The 22799-nt window shown below is 48.1% G+C and overlaps 1 protein-coding gene across 1 annotated transcript; it reads left to right on the plus strand.

The window, feature by feature from the left end:
* The first annotated feature begins 6697 nt into the window (after nucleotides 1-6697).
* SERPINE1 (serpin family E member 1) lies at nucleotides 6698-20389 on the plus strand. The gene is made up of 9 exons (XM_085636895.1): nucleotides 6698-6777; nucleotides 10407-10669; nucleotides 11205-11438; nucleotides 11652-11846; nucleotides 13552-13750; nucleotides 14028-14128; nucleotides 14758-14844; nucleotides 16138-16221; nucleotides 17651-20389. The coding sequence occupies exons 2-9, from the start codon at nucleotides 10408-10410 to the stop codon at nucleotides 17686-17688; spliced, it is 1200 nt and encodes a 399-aa protein (XP_085493021.1). The 5' UTR covers nucleotides 6698-6777; nucleotide 10407; the 3' UTR covers nucleotides 17689-20389.
* Nucleotides 20390-22799: the final 2410 nt, after the last annotated feature.

Genomic DNA, 22799 nt, shown 5'->3' on the forward strand with positions numbered 1-22799 from the left:
GGGGGTTACTGGGTGTAGGAGTCACACATCATCCTTCATAGCTCACTGTACTATACTAGAGGGATTACAATGCAACTGCATGTAACAAAGGATCTCTGCGTTCAAAGCAGTAACCTACTTACCTATCTACATAAAATAAGATCTGCCATCTGCATGTTACATGATGTGCTTTGCATGAGGCACATTAACCCTGTATGCTACTTTAAGTCAAAACTAGGACTAGACAAAAACAGATCTTTCCATCAAATGTGTTAACCACCAGGCAGCTATAGCAATCACATATACATGGAAATGTGCTGCACATGGAATATTACACCTGGTGGGGTAGGCTGGCAGCAGAGTTAGTTTGTCAATCCTTGGGTAAAGGAACCTGTCAGGCGCAGTGATGTCACTTCCTGTGATACTACCTAACTTGGAGAGTCCCCCCACTTCTTTTTTTAGGACTTGTGCCCTGCATCTTCCCAGTCTCCCTGCGATCCTCATCCTTATGTTTTGCTCAGGTCCCTCGCTTCAAGTTTCAGAGGTTAGGGGGCAGCTCGTTTGCGGTGAAGGCGGCGGTTGCTTGGAATGCCCTTCCCCTTGACCAGCGTATCATCCAAGACCCAGTTGCATTTAAGAGGAAACTGAAAACACATCTATTCTCTTGAAGTTCACTGTCCATACCACGTTCAGCACCGCGCCGGGACACTCATGAGTAGCTGTGCGCGGTACAAATTAAAAAAAAATAATCTTTTGTTCACACGCACTATTCAGTGGCACAGCAAGGACACCATGGTGTGGGGTGGGGGGGTGAGTCATCTATAACCCATACTGTGAAGACCAGATCGGTCCTCATAGCAAGGGTAGATCCTGACAGAAGCAGACAACCACTATCTTTGTGAAGACTGGTGTGTTAGGAGGAATGATCCCACTAAAAGTGCAGTTATATTTGCCTCAGTGCTTTAGAATAGTAAATACACACTTCATTATAGTCAATGGTCAGTCCTCATAATAATGTGAGGGTCTGCTCGGGTACAAGATGTGCTTAATGTCCAACATGGGTCGCTGGCTCCTGGATTCTGCCACAATGATGCCCTGATCGATGGACAGGCTGGTTGAGGCTAGACGATAAACTTCGGAAACTAGGACCTCAGACCCGGGCAGAGAAGAGGCCACAGCCAGAACTAACAGACATGTTTGCCACATGGGCGCTCTAAAATCACCCAACAAGGGGAGCTCTACCCAAGCTTGTGAATGACTAGAAACAGGGAGGGGGGAGAACACCGTTGTTCGACAGAGAATGCCACCCCTGGCGCCCACAGAAACAACTGGCAGGCATCTTTTGTTGTGTCGCGTACCAAAGAGCATCTTTGCAATACCTTTGTTCCGAGAACCGTTGTCGAGAGCATAGGACAGTCTTCTCACTGTCCTACTGTGAACATCCATTAGGTGAGAGGCAGTGAAAGGGGGGGTCCAGAGACCTGCAGCAGATGTCCAAGGGCAGCCAGCACATGAGACTGGAGTGGATGCCCTCAGTTTGTTCCCCTAGAAGCTGTCTGCACATTGCTGGTATTAACAGAACTTCCTTCCTCGTGACTGACGTCAGACGCCCAACGCCTGGAGAAAGAGCCCGTCAGGTACCAAATCCTGGAATGATGCATTCTGCCCTGTGGTGGCCAAAAGCCTGCATCTTGTAGTGTTTCCAGGGCTGCTCCCAGCCACGTTAGGAGGAATCTATTAGCCGCATAATTCCAGCTCCTAAAAGCAGTATGAGCAGCCTGTGCCAGGAAATAATGTGCTGTCCCCTTCAGGGTGGCTCGTTTTTCTTAAGGAGGAAGGATTTAATTACGTTTAAGCCAATTAGAGTTCACGTATGAACAAGCTGAGCAGCGACCAATGAGAATATTGCCTGATGGTCTAAGTTTGAGCATGAAAATAATGCAAGCCCCTGACTGAGGCTGGAGCAGAGACTCCTGGGTAAATGTGTACACATGGGAGTAGATTCATCACTAACAGAACACGTGCAAGTGTATAGAGCTCACTGGGCCAGGTGACAGGGGGTGTGCAGCAGTGCACATTATACTGAGATCTATAGGGGAGGATGTGTGTTCGCAAATGTACAGTGGTGCAAAGTACCGTGAAGTCGGGCGAGAAGGATGTGTGCACACACTACAATACTACAGCATACAGTGTGGCCTGGAGTAGACGGGATATGAGCATACATGTGCAGGAGTGCAGAATACACAGACCAGGACTGGCTGATATATGTGCATACATGTGCAGCGGTAGAGAGTTCAAAGGACTAGAGAGGATGATGTATGTGCATAGATATGCAGCACTACAGAGTACACTGATGCCTGTAGTGGCTGGTACATGTGCATAACTCCATACACGTGTAGTACTGCAGAGTACACAGAGGCCAGGAGTGGATGGTATATGTGCATACATGTGCAGTACTGCAGATTATACTGAGACTAGGAGTGAGTGGTATATGTGCATACATGTTCAGTAATGTAGAGTACCCTGAGGCGTGGAGTGGGTGGTATATGTCCATATATGTGCAGAAGTGCAGAGTTCACTAGGCCTGTAGTAGATGGTGCATGCGTACATGTGTAGTAGTGATACGTACAATAAGGCGAGGTATGGAGGGTGTATGCATACATGTACAGGAATGCACAGCACGCAAGCCTGGAGTGGGTGGTATATGTGCACATGTGCAGTACTGTAGAGTACACTGAGGCCTGGATGGGTGGTATATGTGTACAATACTGCAGAGTACACTGAGGCCTGGATGGGTGGTATATGTGTACATGTGCAGTACTGAAGAGTACACTGAGGCCTGGATGGGTGGTATATGTCCATACATGTGCCGAAGTGCAGAGTACACTAGGCCTGGAGTAGATGGTGTATGTGTAAACGTGTAGTAGTAGTGATACATATTCTAAGGTGTGTTATATGAAGGGCGCATGCATGCAAGGGCAGGAGTGCAGAGTACACAGGCCAGAAGTGGGTGGTGTATGTGTATATGTGCAGTACTGTAGAGTACACTGAGGCCTGGAATGACTGGTGTATGTGTATACTTGTGCAATGCTTCAGAGTACACTGAGGCCTGGAGTGGATGGTGTATGTGTACATGTGCAGTAGTGATATGTACACTAAGGTGTGGTATGAAGGGTATATACACACAGGTGCATGAGTGAAGGAGGTGTGCATACATGTGCAATACACCGAGGCCTGGAGTGGCTGGTGTATGTGTATACATGTGTATTACTTTTGACTACACTGAGGCCTTGGGGTGATATATGTGTACATGTGCAGTACTGTAGAGTACACTGAGGCCTGGAGTGGCTGGTGTATGTGTGTACATGTGCAATGCTTCAGAGTACACTGAGGCCTGGAGTGGATAGTGTATGTGTGCATGTGCAGTAGTGCTCCATACACTGAGGGGTGGTAGGAAGGGTATATACACACAGACCAGGAGTGAAGGGGGTGTGCATACATGTGCAGTACACTGATGCCTGGAGTGGGTGTTATATGTGTAGACAAGTGTATTACTGTTGAGTGCACTGAGGCCTTGGGGTGGTATATGTGCATACATGTGCAGTACTGCAGAGTACCCTGAGGCATGGAGTGGGCCGTATATGTGTATACATGTGTAGTACTGTAGAGTACCCTGAGGCCTGGAGTGGGTGGCATATGTGTACATGTGCAGTACTGTAGAGTACACTGAGGCCTGGAGTGGGTGGCATATGTGTACATATGCAGTACTGGTGAGCACACTGAGGCCTGTAATGAGTTGTATATGTGTATACATGTGCAGTACTGGAAAGTACACTTATGCCTGGAGTGGGTGGCATATGTGTACACATGCAGTACTGTAGAGTACACTGAGGCCTGGAGTGGGTGGCATATGTGTACATATGCAGTACTGTAGAGTACCCTGAGGCCTGGAGTGGGTGGCATATGTGTACGTGTGCAGTACTGTAGAGTACCCTGAGGCCTGGAGTGGGTGGCATATGTGTACGTGTGCAGTACTGTAGAGTACACTGAGGCCTGGAGTGGGTGGCATATGTGTACATATGCAGTACTGTTGAGCACACTGAGGCCTGTAATGAGTTGTATCTGTGTATACATGTGCAGTACTGTAGAGTACACTGAGGCCTGGAGTGGGTGGCATATGTGTACATGCGCAGTACTGTTGAGCACACTGAGGCCTGTATTGAGTGGTATATGTGTATACATGTGCAGTACTGTAGAGTACACTGAGGCCTGCATTGAGTGGTATAAGTGTGTACATGCGCAGTACTGTTGAGCACACTGAGGCCTGTATTGAGTGGTATATGTGTATACATGTGCATTACTGTTGAGCACACTGAGGTCTGTAATGAGTTGTATATGTGCATACATGTACAGTACTGTAGAGTACACTGAGGCCTGGAGTGGGTGGCATATGTGTACATGCGCAGTACTGTTAAGCACACTGAGGCCTGTATTGAGTGGTATATGTGTATACATGTGCAGTACTGTAGAGTACACTGAGGCCTGGAGTGGGTGATATATATGTACGTGTGCAGTACTGTAGAGTACCCTGAGGCCTGGAGTGGGTGGCATATGTGTACATATGCAGTACTGTTGAGCACACTGAGGCCTGTAATGAGTTGTATATGTGTACATGTACAGTACTGCAGAGTACCCTGAGGCGTGGAGTGAGTGGTATATGTGTACATATGCAGTACTGTAGAGTACACCGAGGCCTGTAATGAGTTGTATATGTGTACATGTGCAGTACTGTAGAGTACACCGAGGCCTGTAATGAGTGGTATATGTGCATACATGTACAGTACTACATGTACAGTACTGCAGAGTACACTAGGCCTGGAGTAGATGGTGTATGTGTACATGTGTAGTAGTGATACATACACTAAGGTGTGGCATGGAGGATATGTGCATGCATGTTCAGGAGTGCAGACCGCACAGGCCAAGACATGTACATGTGCTGTAGTGGTGCATATACTCAGGCATGTAATGCAGGACATGTGTGTACATGTGCAGTAGTGGAGGGTACACTCGGCCTGGGGCGGAGGGAGTGTCTTTACACTTTTAATAGTGTAGAGTACAGACTGGAGTCCAGGGTGCACATTCCTGCACGTCAATATTTTATGTTATGTGATGTAACGTGATGTGATGCGAGGTGATGCTGTTATGGTATGGTATATGCGTCTGCTTAACGCATATACTGCCATTAGTATGTCCTCGAAGCGCGGTAGTAATAGCCACGGCTTGAATCGAGTGTGTGTGGTTAATTAATTTGCTGGCGCTGATTCCTCTGCGACAGGAAAGATTTTTATGGGAACATTCTTTGTCTGGAATCAGCAAAATAAAAAAAGTCTGCTGTTTACTCTCCTAGCAACGCCCAGCCCAAGTCTGCAGCCAGCATGGTGGTGACTACGGAGCAGAGCACATCACAGGCCCTGGCGGAGGTATTCAGGGAGGTGACAGGGGCGCAAAAATACCTCATCCGCCATATCTGAAGTGTGCATGGATGTGTCAGAGCGACCGCCACTACGTCACAGGCTATGTTTACAGTCTGCTCCGTGGTGGTGGAGGCCTTGTAGGTACCTCACAGCATGCTTACAACTACCAGCAGTATAGTGAGTACCTCAGAGCCTGGGGCTATGTATTGTGCTGAGCGTAAGCGTCCCCACCTCGCAGTGTATGTCCCAAGTGAGCGTACACGCACACAAACATGCCCCGCTGTCAGGTTGCGTCAACCGTAACAACCTAAAACCTCCTACAATGATAACACCCGTGCCAACGCACAGGCAAAGCGCCTCACGTCTGCCCTTCAGCGCTATCTGCTGTTTGAATGCCTTGATTCACACAGAGCTCTGTCAGTGCACCTCTACCCTAATCGTCTGCACTTCTGTTTATCAGCGTTAACTCCCTGTAGCATGGCCAGGGTATCATGGGCCCTACTGCGAGGAAGGACACACCACCCTGGTTACTGCTTAAATCATAAAATACCGCAATAATCAGTGTTGAGAGGGCCCCTTCGGCCTCCGGGCCCGGTGAGACTGCACCTGCTGCACGAATGGAGCCTACGCCTCTGATAACTCACATCTCTGTTAACGCGCCTTATTTCCTACCCGAGCCACGCCCAGCGCTTGGTACCAACCACGGCTCCCGCAATGCACCTCCACCCTGCCTGCAGCCGCCATGTCTATCCAGGTACGGGCGCAGACGCAGCTCTGTCAGCGTACCTCACTACTGACCCACGGCATCTAGTCCCAGGTGAAGATACAGCTCCTCCAATCTACCTCCCCCCTAACATACAGCACCCCAAAGCCTCCAAAGGTTGGGCACCCACACTGCTCTGTCAGTGGACATCAATCCTGCCTCGCAGCACCCGCTGGACTCGCAGACGGTCCAGACATGGGAACACACCTCAGTTCTCACATGCAAGACCCGCACACCCCTCGAACCCACCACCCCTCCCCCGGTGTTTTCTGGCCTCTGGCCAGCCTCTGTTTGTGGCTGTACACGTTTTTGTCACTAGGAGACTCCGCGCTCCCAGACTCCGCGTACTGTGGTTTCCCCGTCAGGCAGTGGTGATTTCACGTTCAAAGTTACTGAGAAACTTCATGCCCTGCGGGGGAGGAGCGGGCGGGGCCGGGGCGCTGCGCTCTCTATATAAAGTAAGAGCAGGCTGAGGCAAGCAGCTGCAGCCAGACTGTACACCACAACTGGAAACATCTGCACCCAGCACAGGAATCAAGACCGGCAGCCGAGCACATACAGGTGAGGCCTCCGGGGCGAGGGCATGGCCTGAACAGGCTTCAGAGAGCCACGGGCAAGGGCTGGACAGGGCACCTGGGCTTCAGGCATTGCATGGACAGGCCTCGGAGAGGCACACACAAGGAGGAATGGACAGGCATCAGAGTACCACAGGCAGCGGACAGGCACCAGAGAAGAACAGGCAAGGAATGGACAGGACACCTAGGGGCAGCAGGCAGGGCCTGAACAGGCTTCAGAGAGCCACGGGCAAGGGCTGGACAGGGCACCTGGGGCTTCAGGCATGGCTGAACAGGCTTCAGAGAGCCACGGGCAAGGGCTGGACAGGGCACCTGGGGCTTCAGGCATGGCCTGAACAGGCTTCAGAGAGCCACGGCAAGGGCTGGACAGGGCACCTGGGGCTTCAGGCATGGCTGAACAGGCTTCAGAGAGCCACGGGCAAGGGCTGGACAGGGCACCTGGGGCTTCAGGCATTGCATGGACAGGCCTCAGAGAGTCACAAACAAGGAGGAATGGACAGGCATCAGAGTACCACAGGCAATAAATAGACAGACATCAGAGAGACACGGGCAAGACATGGACAGGCATCAGAGAGCCACAGGCAGCGGACAGGCACCAGAGAAGAACAGGCAAGGAATGGACAGGACACCTAGGGGCAGCAGGCATGGCATGGGCAGGTATCAGAGAAGCACAGGCAAGAAATGTACAGGGAACCTGGGGCTTTAGGCATGGCATGGACATGCAACATATATCCTCAGGAAAGCAATGGATAGGGCACCTAAGGGCATCATGCATGGCATGGGACAGAGCACTCGGGCAATTCAGACAAGGCATGGAGGAGGCATCAGAGGAAACCAGGCATGGAACAGATAGGGTGTCACAGGGTCTCAGGCATGGCATTTATAGGGCGCCAGTAGGTACACCAGCCATGGCATGGGCAGAACATGGCATAGGGATGGTGCCATGTAGCACCAGACATGGATTAGATCTGGCAACAGGGGACTCAGACAGGGCAAAGACAGGGCATCAGGAGCACGTTGTGCGAGGAATGGACTTACCCTCACGAGGCATCTAGCATGGCATGACATGGCATCCCTGGGTACCAGGTATGGCAAGGAGTGAGAACCATGGGCACCAAGCATTATATTATCAATGCACCAGAGGGCAGCACGAGAGGCAGGGACACGGCATGGCCAACAAACAGGGCATAGAGAGGGGCCCTGAGGGTACCACTCATGGCATGAACATGGAACAAGAAGCACCAGATATGGCACAAACAGCTCCTCGGGGGAATCCTGCACGCACTGGGCATCGGGCGTGGCATAGATAGTGTGGCAGAGGGCTTACGACAAGCCACGGGCAGGGAAGCAGGCTGGTAAAGTCCTGGCACATACATGCCATCAGGGGCATCAATCATGGCAATAGCAGGATACCAGGAGGGCATCAGGATGGCATTAACTGGGGATGAGGAGGCATCAGGTGTGTCATTGACAGGCTACCAGTGGTCCGAAGGCATAGGTAGGGCACAAGGGAACACTAGGAACTTTTATGGCCATTATACGTTTTATAAAGATAAAAAATAAAATGAAAATACCTATACAAGCAGAATTGTACAGTTTAATAAAGAACAGACAGGGCAAAGACACAATGGAGTTTCAAGGAAACAACCAGTGGCTACAAGGGATGATTGGATGGGACAAGCTGGCACTAAGAGAACAACGAAAAACATGGACTGAACTTCACAAGAGAGAGGGGGTGGGGAGCACTGGGGTGGAGAGAGAGGGAAGATTGGGGGAAGAGGTGGGACAGAGGGGAGAATGTAATGCTTTAATTAAGTACAGTAACTGTTCTCGAAAGGTCCGGTTAGGGGAATGAGATTCTTAGAAGAAAACAGAAAGCTTCACCCGGAAGTGACCGGTCCAGAGAAGGACCGATAGATCTCTTGTCTGGTTCAGAGCCTTCCAGTCCCCAGGTGAACTTCCTTCTCAGGTTTATGGATCTCTCGAATAAGTGAAGGAATGGTGTAATAGAACGACTTGAATGTTATGCAGGCTGTTTCGATTTTGTGTCTTGGTTCTGTTTTTGAGAATTGAAATATATGACAAAGATTGAAATTCTGAAATAATTATAATAATCTGTTATCTAGGAAGCACATTCTCCAAATCACTTTACACAGCGTATATAGTGTTTACATACCATTACTGTAAATTACTAAACATTGGTACTCCTTTATAAACCATAGGTGGATGAAGGGCAGATTAGATCTTTCCAGAATTCAAGCTGCAGATCACATACAGATCTCAGCAACACGAGTTCATGTCTCTAAGCTCTCTCACCAGCATTGGGGCACCTGGAAATGAGGGTGAAATTCTTGAGTGTTATGAGCAGGTGTAACAAAGGTTGGTTGATTCAACAAATTAATCTTATGCCCGCTGAGCTTCACTGGCGGATCTAGGGGATTTGGCCTTTTTTTAATTTTCATTTTTTATGTAGCTCCAAGAAGCTGCATAGCACGTTATGTAGAATATTTGTGTAGTAGATCCATCTATAAAGGACTGCGGAGGATGTGGGCAGCAGTAAATGAGATATAATTGTGGTATTTGACCCATGTGTGGCATACATATACATCTGCCCTTTCTTGGTGTTTTGGAAGATTGATTGAAAGGTCAATTTTTAGAAATGTCATTTTCTGCAGATTTACTTTAGAAAGTATATCCAAGATTCCCTTTTTGATTGTTATATTTTGAGACGTGTGAGGTCTTGTAGTGCGAAGCACTTAGTCATTCTGTAGTACTCTGGTTGCTGGACTTTGTGTTTTTTGTAGTAGGAATTTAGAACCGTGTAAAATTTGCATATTTCGCTTTGGTGTAATTACAAAATGACGTGTAATTACACAAAATGCAAAACTGGGATTTTGCGCTACACAGTGGTGCAAAATGAGTCCTTACATGCATTTTAAACGTGAGGACACGTCACAAAAAATTAGCTAAAAAAAACAAGTGCCATAAACAGTTGCCCCTCGCACACTAATCGTTCATGTTTTTCCTGTGCACTTCTGCAATTTTATTTGCCGTAAATGCCATGTAATTACACAACTTGGAGCATGAGCATAATTTCTGGAATTTCACCTAAAAATAGCAACACAATATTTCCAAATTTACACGAGTTTATGTCTAAAAAAACATAACATTTCGCCCTGGTCCATGCAGGATGAAGCCGTCTGCCAGTCTGGGGAACCTCTGTTGCTTTAACGTGTCTGTCCTCAGTAAAGTGGGGCACTCAGTCATTTTTGGGTTCCTTGATTGCTGCTGCTTAGTTTTTGCTGTAGGGTGAAGCTGTGTCTCAGGTTGTGCTGCAATGGCTGCTGAAGTGTGTTTTCTCTGTAGGAGGAATCTGCCAGTCTGTGATTGCCTGGTTGATGCGAGTCATTATTCCTCTGCGGGGTAAAGTTCGCTCAGTGTGCATTCTTCTTGCTGCCGTGTGTTTCCTTCTGTGAGATGAAGATCTGGTACATGCTGTGGTCCCTCGATTGCTTATATGTGTTTTTCTTGCAGCTGTGTGTTTCCCTCTGCAGGATGAAGGTCTGGTACAGTCTATGGTCGCTTGATTGCTTACATGTTTTTCTTCTCCTGTAGGATGAAGCTCTCTCTGTTCACTCTGGCCAGTTTGGCCTTCTGCCTATCTGCCGATGCCGCCTTACCGACAAAAGGCCTTGGTGTTGCTGAACTCTCTACAGACTTTGGAATGAAGGTCTTCCGGGAGATCATCGAGTCTTCGAGGGATGGCAATGTGGTGTTTTCTCCTTTTGGGGTGTCTTCTGTTCTGGCCATGGTACAGATGGGGGCCGGTGGCAGAACCAGGCAACAGATCCAGCATGCCATGAAATACAGCATAACTGGTAAGAGATGTGGAGGGAATATCAGCCCAGGCAGACAATATATATAAATTACCTCCATCTACCACCCTGTAAGAACACTAAGATTCCTGTATTCTCCTATGGTCTGTCCACTCTGATCTCAGTTTATATATACTAGGATGGCCTCCTTAGAAGGAGCTCTTGGTAGTCATTCTCTTCTTTCACCACCTAACAATATATTGCCCTACCCCCTTCCCTTTTACTCTCATTCCCTTTCTTCATTATCCCACCCCTCTCTTGCTCACTTTTTATTGACACTCTTCCCTTTTACTCTCACTTATTGAATATGTTCCTCCCAAAATGTTCTCTTTCATTCACTTCTTCTCTTGCTCTCTAGAATATACCCATTGCAAAGAAAACTGAGTTACCAGAGCCTGTGCCACCATAGTGTTTCTAAAGTTTATTACATGAAAAGAAATACATTCTGAGCTTAAGTCACTCTGAACTCTGTAGCATTTTCCAGAGCGTAGACCGCAAGGCTTCAGAATTAACCACCCTCTACCTCTTGTGGTTCCAGAGCGGCGTGTCAGCAAAGCTCTCAAGTGGCTGCGGAAGGAGATTACGGGATCCTGGAACCAGGACGTGGTGAACACAGCTGATGCCCTCTTTGTACAGAGGGACATGGAGCTGAGCGCTGGCTTCATGAAGAGCTTCTTTCGAGCCTTCCACCAACTGGTCAAGCAGGTGGACTTCACCAACGGGGTCCAGGCCCGGGACATCGTCAACGACTGGGTGAAGATCCACACGGAAGGTGAGATCATGAGAATGCTTTGCAGACCTCTGCTCTGCTGTACAAGATATGTATTGATTGCCTTTGGTGGCCCATTGATGAGGTTTGGATATACCTGGTTCTGGTTCTACTGCTACATTGCAATATCTGTCTTGCTCACTGTTTTCTTCTGCTCCCTTCTTAGTGTTGATTAAGTCCATGCCTCACTCTCTTTTTCTGTGTGCTCTTCTCTAGGGATGATAACTGATTTCCTGGCGCCAGATGCCTTGAACGAGCTCACTCGCCTCGTCATAGTGAATGCCATTTACTTCCAGGGGATGTGGAAGCTGCCCTTCCCAGAGAAAGCCACCCATGAGCGCCTCTTCCACAAATCTGATGGCAGCACCATTTCTGTGCCTATGATGGCGCAGAGTGCCAAGTTCGATTACAGTGAGTATCTAGTGATATCAATTGATAATGGATAAATAAACTTGAGGCGTTTCTCTCGCTATTTAAGTCTCTGTGTTAGACAATTCCACAGAGCAGCTGCTGCTCAGGAAGGATTGGACAGACACATGTATGTCTTGAATTGCTTAGTTTCAACCCATAAAAGTAGGTCAATATCTATTATTATGGAATTTTGTAAAGCGCATGGTTCCGCGCCCCGGCGTGTCCCCGCGCTGAGTGAGAAGTATGAAGTGGCCAGAACAGGGAGGTTACATCAGTACTGAGCGAAAGAGGTGAGTTTTTAGAGCTCTGCGGAACTTGGCCTCAGAAGGTTCGAGGCGCAGCTCCATCGGAAGCATATTCCAGCTCTTGGCTGCAAGAAGCCTGAAAGATCTGCCCCCCATTCGAGCTTTATGAATTTTGGGGACGGCTACCAGTCCGGTGCCAGAGGATCTGAGCATCCGCTCCGGTCTGTAGGGGGTGATGAGGCTGTGTAGGGGAACGGGCGCCCTGCCCCCGATAATGCGGTGACACATGCATAGTGCTTTGAAGGTAATCCTTTCTCTGATCGGAAGCCAGTGTAGGGACTTCAAAGCAGCTTTAGAGGCCGTTCTCCTAGGAAGCCTCAGCACCAGCCGGGCTGTGGTATTTTGAAGTACCTGGAGACGATTGAGGCTTCTAGCTGTTATTCCCAGATAGAGGAGGTTAGAGTAATCGAGTCTAGATGTGACCGAGGCATGCACCAGAGTCTGCCTGGCACTAACTGGAAGTAGGTCCAGGATCTTCCTTAGACTTGAGTATACCGAAGCACATTCCGACAACCCTATTAATCTGGGGAGCAAATGACAGGTTTCTCTGAAACTTGAAACACTCAGGACAGAGTGGAGATAGGTGGGATGTTCCATTTGTAGTGCTTGGAAGATCTGGCTGAGGAGCTTGAATTTTATTTTATCCTCTGGATGCAACCAGTTGATTTTTCTTAGGCCTGGGGTAACATGGTTGAGTTTCTTCGATGTGCACATAAGTCTTATCGAGGACGTAGGATTGTTTTCTGGTGTGCCACTGTAGAACTTAGTAGCCTTAGCAGTCCCACTTCCCACAGTGCAGTAAAGAACTGTGCAATCTTGAACTACCTCCTAAAGTTCAAATAGTTTAAGAAGAGGGTGTACTTTTTTCAGCAAATGGAGAGCACCTCTGCCAGATTTCACTCAGTACTCAATGGGGCATTCAGTGAAAGATGGAGTCCAAGCAAAAAGTACAATGATGTTACTTTTATGAGCAAGAGAATGGAGCAAAGCCCTCAGGAGGACAGGTGGGTTGAGAATATAGAGTCACGAATCTAGAAAGGACAGAATATTATTACAACAATATCGAGATACAAAATCACAAAAGGAATGTTTCTATACAATTTCTATATCTAACTCCTCATATACGTACCTTAATGAAATGTATATCTTCAAGGTACATAGATGTGGAGTTAAGGAGAGTAAATCCTTACCTTCTTCTGTGCATTACCTTTCAATATTTTGTCCCTCGATATTATAGTAACGATAATCTGTATTGTCAACATTGAGGTTCGAGACACCCTGCTACAATCTCAACAGGATATTCACTCAGCAAGTCTAGGTCTTGATGAAATACTCTCTGTGCACCAAAATTAACCACCTCAACTTCTCTCCCTCTCCCATGCTCTCTCCCTCCATTGCAGGTGAGTTCCTCACACCTGATGGAGAGTACTATGACGTGATCGAGTTACCGTACCATGGGGAGACTCTCAGCATGCTCATTGCGGCGCCCTATGAGAAGACAGTCCCTCTGACTGCCCTCACCGACATATTGGATGTGAAACTCATTGCTCACTGGAAGAGCACCATGAAGAAAGTCACTCGCCTCCTCATCCTGCCCAAGTAAGTGTGGTACCATATGTGTCATGAGTTGCCCCATGTATGTTGTGAGAGTCCTTCCATGTGTGTCATAAGAGTGCCCTGGTGTTCACATAAATTCCCATAGAGTGTAATGAGTGTGTGCATTTGAGTGATAATTTCTGGCATGTGCAGTCGCTCCCTCACTCTTTAGTCACTCCACATGTCAGTTGTCATACTCAATGCTCAGCAGCCACACTCTTGTTCAGGAGTTGCCTCTCTTTGCTTCCATGACACTCAACATCTGTCCCTCTCCTGATAGGTTTTCCTTGGAGAGTGAATGTGACCTGAAGACGCCGCTGATCCGTTTGGGGATGCAGGACATGTTTGATGGGACTGTTGCAGACTTCACCAACCTCTCTGGTAAGTGTACATGATTGAGAGTGGGAGAAGCTGAGTGAGGCTCTGATGAGTGCGGGCCGTGAGGGGGAGTGGGAGAGGGTCTCATACAACTTCCCTAGACACCACCTCACCAAGTCATCTCTGACGCTCAGGCTCCCTCTTTCACAGACCCTCCTCATAACTCTTGAGTGTCTGAGAGAACTCTCTCCAACCTCTCTCGTCGCCTCACACTCACCCTCTCAGCTCCTCTCCTCCTTCATTGAACTTTCTCAGACCCATTCTGAGACCCTCCTCAGATGCCACCATGCCAGCCTTTCACATACCTCTGTGTATCCCCTCTCCTCACCCTTCCCTCTCAACCATCTCTTCACTTCTGTCATTTACAGCTCCTTCTCAATCATTTTTTAGCCTAGCCATTACAACATCACTAGCTCCTTCTTCTCCCAAGAGAGCCTTTTCTCAGGCCCTCTCTAAGACGACTCCTCGCATCTCACCTCATTCTCAATGCTCCCTCATCCCATCTGCTCAAAATTCCTACTCACACCCTCTAGTCACTCATCCTGGTCACCCTTACTACTCACAGGGCTCACTGTGCTCTTTAGCTCACCCTCCGTCTCACCTTTTCTCATCCCACGTGTATTGCTTTGCAGGTGCAGAGTCAATCCACGTCTCAAAGGCCCTGCAAAAAGTGAAGATTGAAGTGAACGAGAGTGGTACAAAGGCGTCTGCGGCCACAGGTGAGTGCTGCACTACTGCACCCCCGCTTTAGACCACACAAGTGCTATGGATAACGCTATGCGGGCCTGCATCTCTGGGTGCAGTTGCAGGGGCCATCTTCTCCTCATATCAGTACCTAGGGGTGCAACTGTTGGGTTCAACTGCATCTTGCGATGTGAGTGAATAGATCATTCTTCCCTCAGTTCAAAATATTAGATCTATGGAGCCTACAGGTGTGACTCGTGGCATTCAATTCCCCAGGGTGCAACTCCTGGGCCCATTAGTGCCAGAGGGCGAGTCCTGGGGTCATTAGACCCAGAGAGCGAGTCTCCAGGACCATCCACATCTTGGGAGTAACTGCTTTGATCATTGACTCCTCCCGGTGACACTGCTGAGGCCTTTGGCACCTTGAGTGAGTCTGCTCGGATCATGCGGTTTCATTATGCCTCAGATATCGATTGGCCATATATTTCTTGCATGCAAATGTTGAGGCCAACCGTGCCTCAAAGTGATACTCCTGGGTCTCTATGCATCTTGAGCTGAAAAGCTGGGGCCATCTGTTCCTCTGCATATTACTACTGAGGCTTAGTGTTCCTTGGTGTTGGGAGTGCTGTGGTCCTCCCCATCTTGGTGTGTAACTGATCTGGCCATTCGTGCCTTGAGGAGAGACGTCTAGGACATCCCAAACCTTAGGGACGGACATCTGGTACCAACAGCTAGATGTTCTCCACTACAGACTTTTTTGAAGTCACATGCTTCTTAGCATAGCTGTGTTTTCAGGGTGCATGTCCAGGAACTTTATAGTGAAAACCCATTCTCAGGCTCAATCCCATGCAGAGATGGCATAAAGTGAGGGAAACAATGAGAACTTCATGCAGCAAGAACTGAGATCACCCAGAAGGAGGGGATACCTACAGAAAAGCTTTGCATGCACGTGATGGATCCTCACCTTGCTCTCTCGCTTGCCTGGTGATTGCTTTGCCCACATTGTGCCCATTGAAATCCTCGCACACCTCCCTCTCTGATGATGGCTTCACGCTCACTGTGTATGATGATGGGTACACTCGCTCATTAAGCCCGATGCGGTGTTCACTTTCATTATTACTGATTAAGACTATCCTTCCTCATCAATTCAATGAACGGTTCAATCTCATCATTTCGGATGGAGTTTGTACTCATTCGATGGTCCAGGGCTGGGTTTTTACTCATTATATGCAATGAAGAAATAGAGGGCTATGTCCCCTCAATGGTTGAGAATACTTTCCTGTGAGGCACTAAGTTTATGTCCATTCTTTTGTCATCATCTCTTGCAGCTGCTGTTTATTACGGGCGAATGGCACCCTTGGAGGTGGTGATGGACCGACCCTTCTTGTTCATCGTGCGGCACAACCCAACAGGTAGGCTGTGCTCTGAGCCTGCAAGGGTCTCATTATGGAAGGGACTTGTCTTGGGAAGAGGGAGGGAATCACCCAGCAGCAAAGAGTGGTAAAAAAGTCTGAGTATTCTCGGGGGGGAGGGGGGGGGAGGGTTCCATTGTAAAAGAGATTGATAGAGGGGAATGCCATTGTCAGAAAAAGAGGAGAGTACAAGGTTAAAGGAGAACATTTGAGGCAGATGGGTATTCTGTGTACCTCCCAACACCAAAAAGAATAAAAGATAAACTGGGGATGCCAGAGTGGATTGGAGGGGTCCTAGTCCTACACAGAGTGTTGGATGCAGATGGGCCGTGGAGGCCCTGAAACGTAGAACCATAGGGTTGCGCTGGGTGGTCTTCAAGCACCAAGGAGGGCAGTAGATTAGGAACGTGGAGCTCTGGATCCTCCCATCAGTCAAGTGAGCGCTAGGAGTGGAGGCCGTACCAGCCCAACACGAGTGACTCACACACCAGTAAGAAAAGGTGTCATGGTATTTCAGAAAATTACAGCGACTGCGCAGCACTTGTAGGAGCTCCTGCCAGTGAGAAAAAGAATTGCACAGATTAGAAAATGAATGGTCTGAAGGCACAGTTGTGGTTGGTGGCTAAGTGACAAAGTTGTGTTGGGGGCTCAGTGTGGGCAGTGAGGCTCAGTAATGACAGGTGTGGGTCGAGGGTTTAGTGGCAGCATAAGTGTGGAGGAGTAGCTTAGTGGGTTCAGGGGTGAACAGGTAGGTCTCAGTTGTGACACGTGTGAGGAGGTGGGGTTTAGTAGATGCAGATATGAGAAAATGGGGCTCCTTGGGGTCAAGTGTGGGGAGTTGGGGCTTAGCGGGGTTAGGTATGGGAAGTTTGGGCTCAGTAGTCAGGTATGAGGAGTGGCTTGGTGGAGTCAAGCATGTATATTTGGGACTCGGTGAGGTCAAGTGGGGAGTTGGGTCTCAGTGAGGTCAGGTGGGGCTCAGTGGGGTCAGGTGTGGTCGGAGGTGGTACATGTAGGTATGTGAGGTTCAGTAAAGACAGGTGTGGGCAGGTGGAGTTTGAGGTCTCAAGCATGTGTGGGCAGTGCAAGTTATAAAATGTTTAGAAGTTGTGCGGGGGTCCCCACTTCAGTCTTGATATCAAGAAGTAGCACCCCAGCGCCCATACTGCGCAGAAACAGTCGCTTCCGGGGTAAATAGAAGATTTGTAGGAGACAAATGAAAGGAAGAAGGTGCAGTGCGGACAACAGCACACCACACCTCATACCCCAAACTTTGCTTTGAGGCATTCACCAGTCAGAGCCTTACATGAGCAAATAACAGCAGAAATACAGATTAGACCTCCCACAGCTTGGGCGTGTCGTCAGAGCCTGTTACTTCATACATTTCTCTAGCCCAGTCCTGATGTCTTTTTTTCTCCTTCAATCACAGGTACTATCCTCTTCATGGGCCAGGTCATGGAGCCTTGAAAAACGTCCCACGGGAAGCCCACGCCTGAGAAGGGCCGCGCGCCTCCATGCCAGGGTGAACGGACAAGAGGAGGCGCCGGGCATGTACGCAAAGACATTCCAAGTCATCATCCAATGGGACGTGCAGGTGGGGGTCCAAGGCCCGCCTCGACTCTGGGCCGCACTCTCGCCTCGCGCTCCTTCAACAAACCTCATACCTCAGTCAGGTGACGGCGGTGAAATGGTCACCCCCATACTGCTACTCCTGACGGGCTCCGGAAAGGGGCTACCGAGACTAGCACCTTTCTTGCAGACACTGACAGTGGCGCAAAGCATTCTGGGATCCAGTCCCGTTTCCGGGTTAACTGAAACGAAGCTTTTGCCCACGTCATGGCTGATGAAGTATTAATTTATTCATAGATATATATGAATGTTATGTTCTTGATGCACTGCCATTTTGCACTATGTTTAGAGTTGTGATTCCTGTTAAAACTGAGATTATGTTATATGTTATGATATGTGATGTTATCTTATGTTATGTTGTACGTTACTTGCTGGTGTTGGCAGCGGGGAGAAGGCCTGGCTCAGCTTCCTAGCCATGACAGATTTGGCAGTGATTCCAATGACAGCCCTAATAACCTTCCTGAAAAGACCATTATTCACAATGCTCCTCTATTCATCTCTAGATTGCACGGCCGTCTATTTTTCCATGCCCCAAGGAGGCAGGACAGTCAGGGAGTTCTGTCCAATGAGGCACCCCCTGATAGCTGATCTTGCTTGAGCCCCAAGACCAAAAGTATCAGTTCAAAGCTGCCCTACATTGTCGCGCGCCTCAAAATACCACCCAGTTACATGAAAGGTGGCACTACACTTACCAGAATGCATTGCATTGTGAGCCTGAAAGAGGTTATGTCGTGCTTTATATGGGTGTCTACAACATGAACTGTTGGTATTTTTGAGGCCTTGGGAGGACAGTGGGGCACACCGAGACCCCATTTGTTCTGTACCCTCGGTCCACTATGGAGATACTTGGCCACTTCCTGAAAGCAGAAGTTACACCCTATGTAAGGGGACATCTACGCCAGCCTTTTTGGCATCTGTAGAGCTCAAAAGAAGGCGCCTTAACCCAAGATCTCAAATGTAGGAGAGGAAGCCGAGTGTGCTTTTATCAAGTCTCCTCCTCACTGCAAAAGCCTTAGGCAGCAGTGTGAGACTGCGTGGAATGTGAGGGTGCACAGCTAGGCAATCTTGTATAGTTGAAGGCCTCGTCTGGAGTATTGCGTCCTTTTCTGGAAGCCGCACCTGCAGCATATTTCTAAGAGGCAGGCAGAGCCTGAACCCGGGGCATTCCCCCCAGCTCTGGAGGTCGCAACGGCAGCATTGAGTCAAAGTCCAGATTCTGAGTCCGAAGTAGTGCGTCCTCCCCTGTCGACCACTGTGAGTGATGCATCTGTCTGCAGGTGATGCTCTCGATGGCCGCGCCCAGTTCTGGAGAGCTCACCTCTAGAAGGATAAAGACAGGCTAGGAAGGCTCTGAAGCAGACTCAGCAAGTTCTGCATCAAACATCTTATGAGGAGAGCAGCAGGACCCTACCAATGTCCAACCTTGAGGAGAGGGGGACGGGGGTACATACTGGCTGTACTGTAGTATACCAGAGCTATAAATACCCTAAGAGAGATGGGGACATTTCAGCGGGTACCTGTCTCTAGCCTAAAGGAAATATATATCAGATCTGTACGACTTACTGGACAGACGGCCGAAAAGTTGGCCATCTACAAGTATATCGGCTTTTTGCTGCAGTTTTGTAGACCGACACTGCCCTCTGGTGGTCAATGGATAACTTGCAAATCTCCCTTTGTAAGCAGTCTTGCTGAGATGCACCACATATATATATATCTGCTATCACATCGCTGCATTATAGTGGCAGTAGATTACAGCAGGCTTTTTGAGAAGGATCTGTAATGCTCCGCTTTAGTAGTATAGAAGTGCTGTTCACAATTACCACCAGTGCCAGCGACAGCGGAGCAGTGATGCAGATACGTGCCTGTACTGTCTTATTGTAGTGCAGCACTCCTGCTGGGTGGTACCCTTAATGTCACACTACAATATAGCAATCCTGGAGAGAAGTGCCTGTCCTGTCCTAATACCATATAGGAGAAAAAGTAGTGTATGTATAGTTCTAATGCAATATAGGAGAAAGAGAAGTGCCTGTACTATCCTAATGCAATATAGGAGAAAGAGAAGTGCCTGCACTGTTCTGCCTGTACTATCCTAATGCAACATAGGAGAGGGGAAATAAGTGTCTGTGCTGTCCCAGGGCACTAAGACATACTGAAGAGAAGTGTGAGTTGCTGGCATGTTCTAATGCTACCCCAAAAACATTCCAGCCCTCTTGAAAAGCCTAGAACGTCGAGCTTGCTAGTACCCTCCAACATACGGTGGGGAGTAGGTGGGACCAGGGGGCCTGGGGGTGGGGTGCGAGGGAGTGGATAGAGTGACCTGTCTCGATGCTGGGTGCGCCGGTCCACGGACAGAAGGAACCCCCTTTAGTCGGAAGCTCCCGCTGTAGTGTGCAGGCCTCGGGCCCAGCTCAGTCGGTTCATGCTCGACTTGCAGGGGAAAAGAACTCTCGAGCAACTCTATGGAACACCGTGTCAGTAATTGTTTGTATTATTAATGTTAAAGAGTAAATAATTTCCTAATAAAATGTGATTCATCAAGGAGTCTGGTGCTTGTTATTGGGAATGTTCTCAAGTGCGACCCGTACTGGGTATATGGGGGTGGGGGGGGGGGGGGTGCTCCAGCCACGGTTCCCCCTTCATTGTTTTACTGATGTTATTAATATTTGTATAGCTCTCTTCTACCATTTTGAGGCCTTTTAACCATTGGAGCTAGGTTCACAAAATGATTGGTGGGGCCCAGGTCGCATGAGTCACTTTTTAATATAAATTGGAAAGAACTGCAGGGAGGACAAGAGTGTGAGCGAGCAGACTTCTTCCTGGTGCCTTTGGGGATTTGATCCCTGAGAATTGTTTTGAAAAAATAGCGGCAAATATTGCATTTTAGAGCACAATTTTCACATAAATTTGATAAAAAGCCATGGAACCTGAATGGGTGTTCATAAAATATGTCAGTACCTTTATGGTATTGCAATGAAGAACGACACTTTGTAGGGGAGCACTCAATTTGTTTACCATGAGTATCGTCTCTAGTATGCCATGGCCAGCATTTTGTCATGGGTGCCCCCCATATGCCATGAGTGCCAAACTTATGCCAAGAAATACATACAATACGCCAGTGCCAGAACTTGGCCATGGATGCCCTTCATGTTCCATGGGTGCCCACCAAAAGTACAAAATCACCCCCAATATCCAAGTGCTAGCTTTTTTCAAGTGAGCCCCCACACTATAGTTGCTCTCTCATCTGCTATGAATTACTTCCAATATGTCTGTAAAAGGATTTTGTCATGATGCCCACCCAATGCCATGGATGCCATAGCCTATGTCCCTAGAATAATCTAAAGTATGCCAAACCAAGGAGCACACTCACAAGCATAACGCATTCACAAACTCCCCATGCACTCACATATTCACAAGCACACTCTCTCACACACTTACACTCTCTTGCATGTATTCTCTCACACTCACTGTCACGCAAACACTCTGTCACCCACATTTGCAATTTTCAATACTATCTTCCTATTTGGTGATTCTAAAACCATTAAAACATTTCCACTACACAGTTTTCAAAAGCCAAAATAAATGGCACTGCCAATGCTTGTTGCCATGTTTTGATTTGAATGAAGTAGTGTACTTTCTCAGCAATATGAATAGGAACGTATTTGGTTGTATGTATTGATCAAGCAGTAACTTGGACAACTACACTTTGTGGAATATAAAAACATAGAGTCCAAGTGATGTATGTAGTTATGTGCTGTACATGGTCAAAGACAAGCATAAAGTCAACAAGGGATAATACAGGTAGTTGGGTTGTGGACAGTCAATACATTGTGATGTCCCTTTCGTTAAACAGGTAAGGCGTCAACTCTTTCCTAAATTGGAGAAGAATTGGGACAGTACAGATGGATACACAAATGCTGTTCCAGATCCTAGGTGCATAGATGGAAAAGTCCCTCCGCCTTTTCTTTCTTTTTTTTTTTACACTTTTTAGTCTGCAGTAGGATGGTATCCTGGCTGCAGGTGAATGAGAACCACCAAAGGTGGTGAGGTTGTCTGCCAGATAAGCTTGGATTCTGGTCATGATGGCTTAGTAAATGATGGCGCTGGTTTTGCAATTGGTGTGGGCCAGCAAGACGAGCCAGTGGATTTCCATCAGGATGGGTGAGAAGTGATCATATTTGCTCAAGTCCTGGAAGAGACATGCTGTGGCATGTAAGATGCCCTTAAGGGGTTCCAGCGTGAAGTCTGGGAGGCCATGCATCAGGGTGTTAAGAGTACAAGGGTTGAAACTGCAGTTCTGAAGTTGCTTTCCGGAAGAAATATTTTCAGTTTCTTTAGAAGAGAGAGCTGGTACCAAGCAATCTTAGTTGTTTGGCAATGTGTTTGCTGAAAGTTGGGGATCGAAGCTGCCAACGTTCATGTCACTTAGCCAGGTTTCTACTATTTCTTGTTTGTTGCTTTATAGCAAATAATAAGAATAAAGTCTTGGTTTGGTTGACCTTCAGACAGGCACGGGAAATCCAGGTCTGGATGATGTGCAGGAAGTGTTTGAGGCTTTTGATGTCTGAAACACAGAAGACTTTCAACTAGACTGTTGTATCATTGGCAGATTAACAAATCTTGATGCTGCTCTATGATCTCATCTTATGTCAAGCTTGCCGCTTTAAAATCAGCAACACCTTGAGCGAGACCCTCTGGTTGTAGGGACTCCAAATTTCAGGTCCTGTTCTTTACACCCGCTAGGGTGCGGTGAGTGGCTTAACGTTCATCCATTAAATGACTGCCGTCCTTGCCTCCCCAGCTGTACCTCATAATGTCTTCCCCTCTTTATGAATTTCCCTCTAGGACATTGGATTTATCAGTCTTTGCACTGGTCTCCCCTCAGTGCTCCGCTCAACCATCAGTGTAGTTCCGACGCAGAGCTCCATCGGTATTCTGCAATTCCAGCCAAT

The sequence above is a fragment of the Triturus cristatus genome, chromosome 12, assembly GCF_964204655.1.
Source record: "Triturus cristatus chromosome 12, aTriCri1.1, whole genome shotgun sequence".
In the NCBI taxonomy this organism is placed as follows: Eukaryota; Metazoa; Chordata; class Amphibia; order Caudata; family Salamandridae; genus Triturus; species Triturus cristatus.

Bases quoted from the DNA above. Each gene is read 5' to 3' on its own strand.
- SERPINE1 (XM_085636895.1), top strand. From the start codon at position 10,408: ATGAAGCTCTCTCTGTTCACTCTGGCCAGTTTGGCCTTCTGCCTATCT. The intron at 11,439-11,651 runs GTGAGATCATGA...GCTCTTCTCTAG, and splicing joins GGTGAAGATCCACACGGAAG to GGATGATAACTGATTTCCTG. The intron at 14,845-16,137 runs GTGAGTGCTGCA...CATCTCTTGCAG, and splicing joins AAAGGCGTCTGCGGCCACAG to CTGCTGTTTATTACGGGCGA.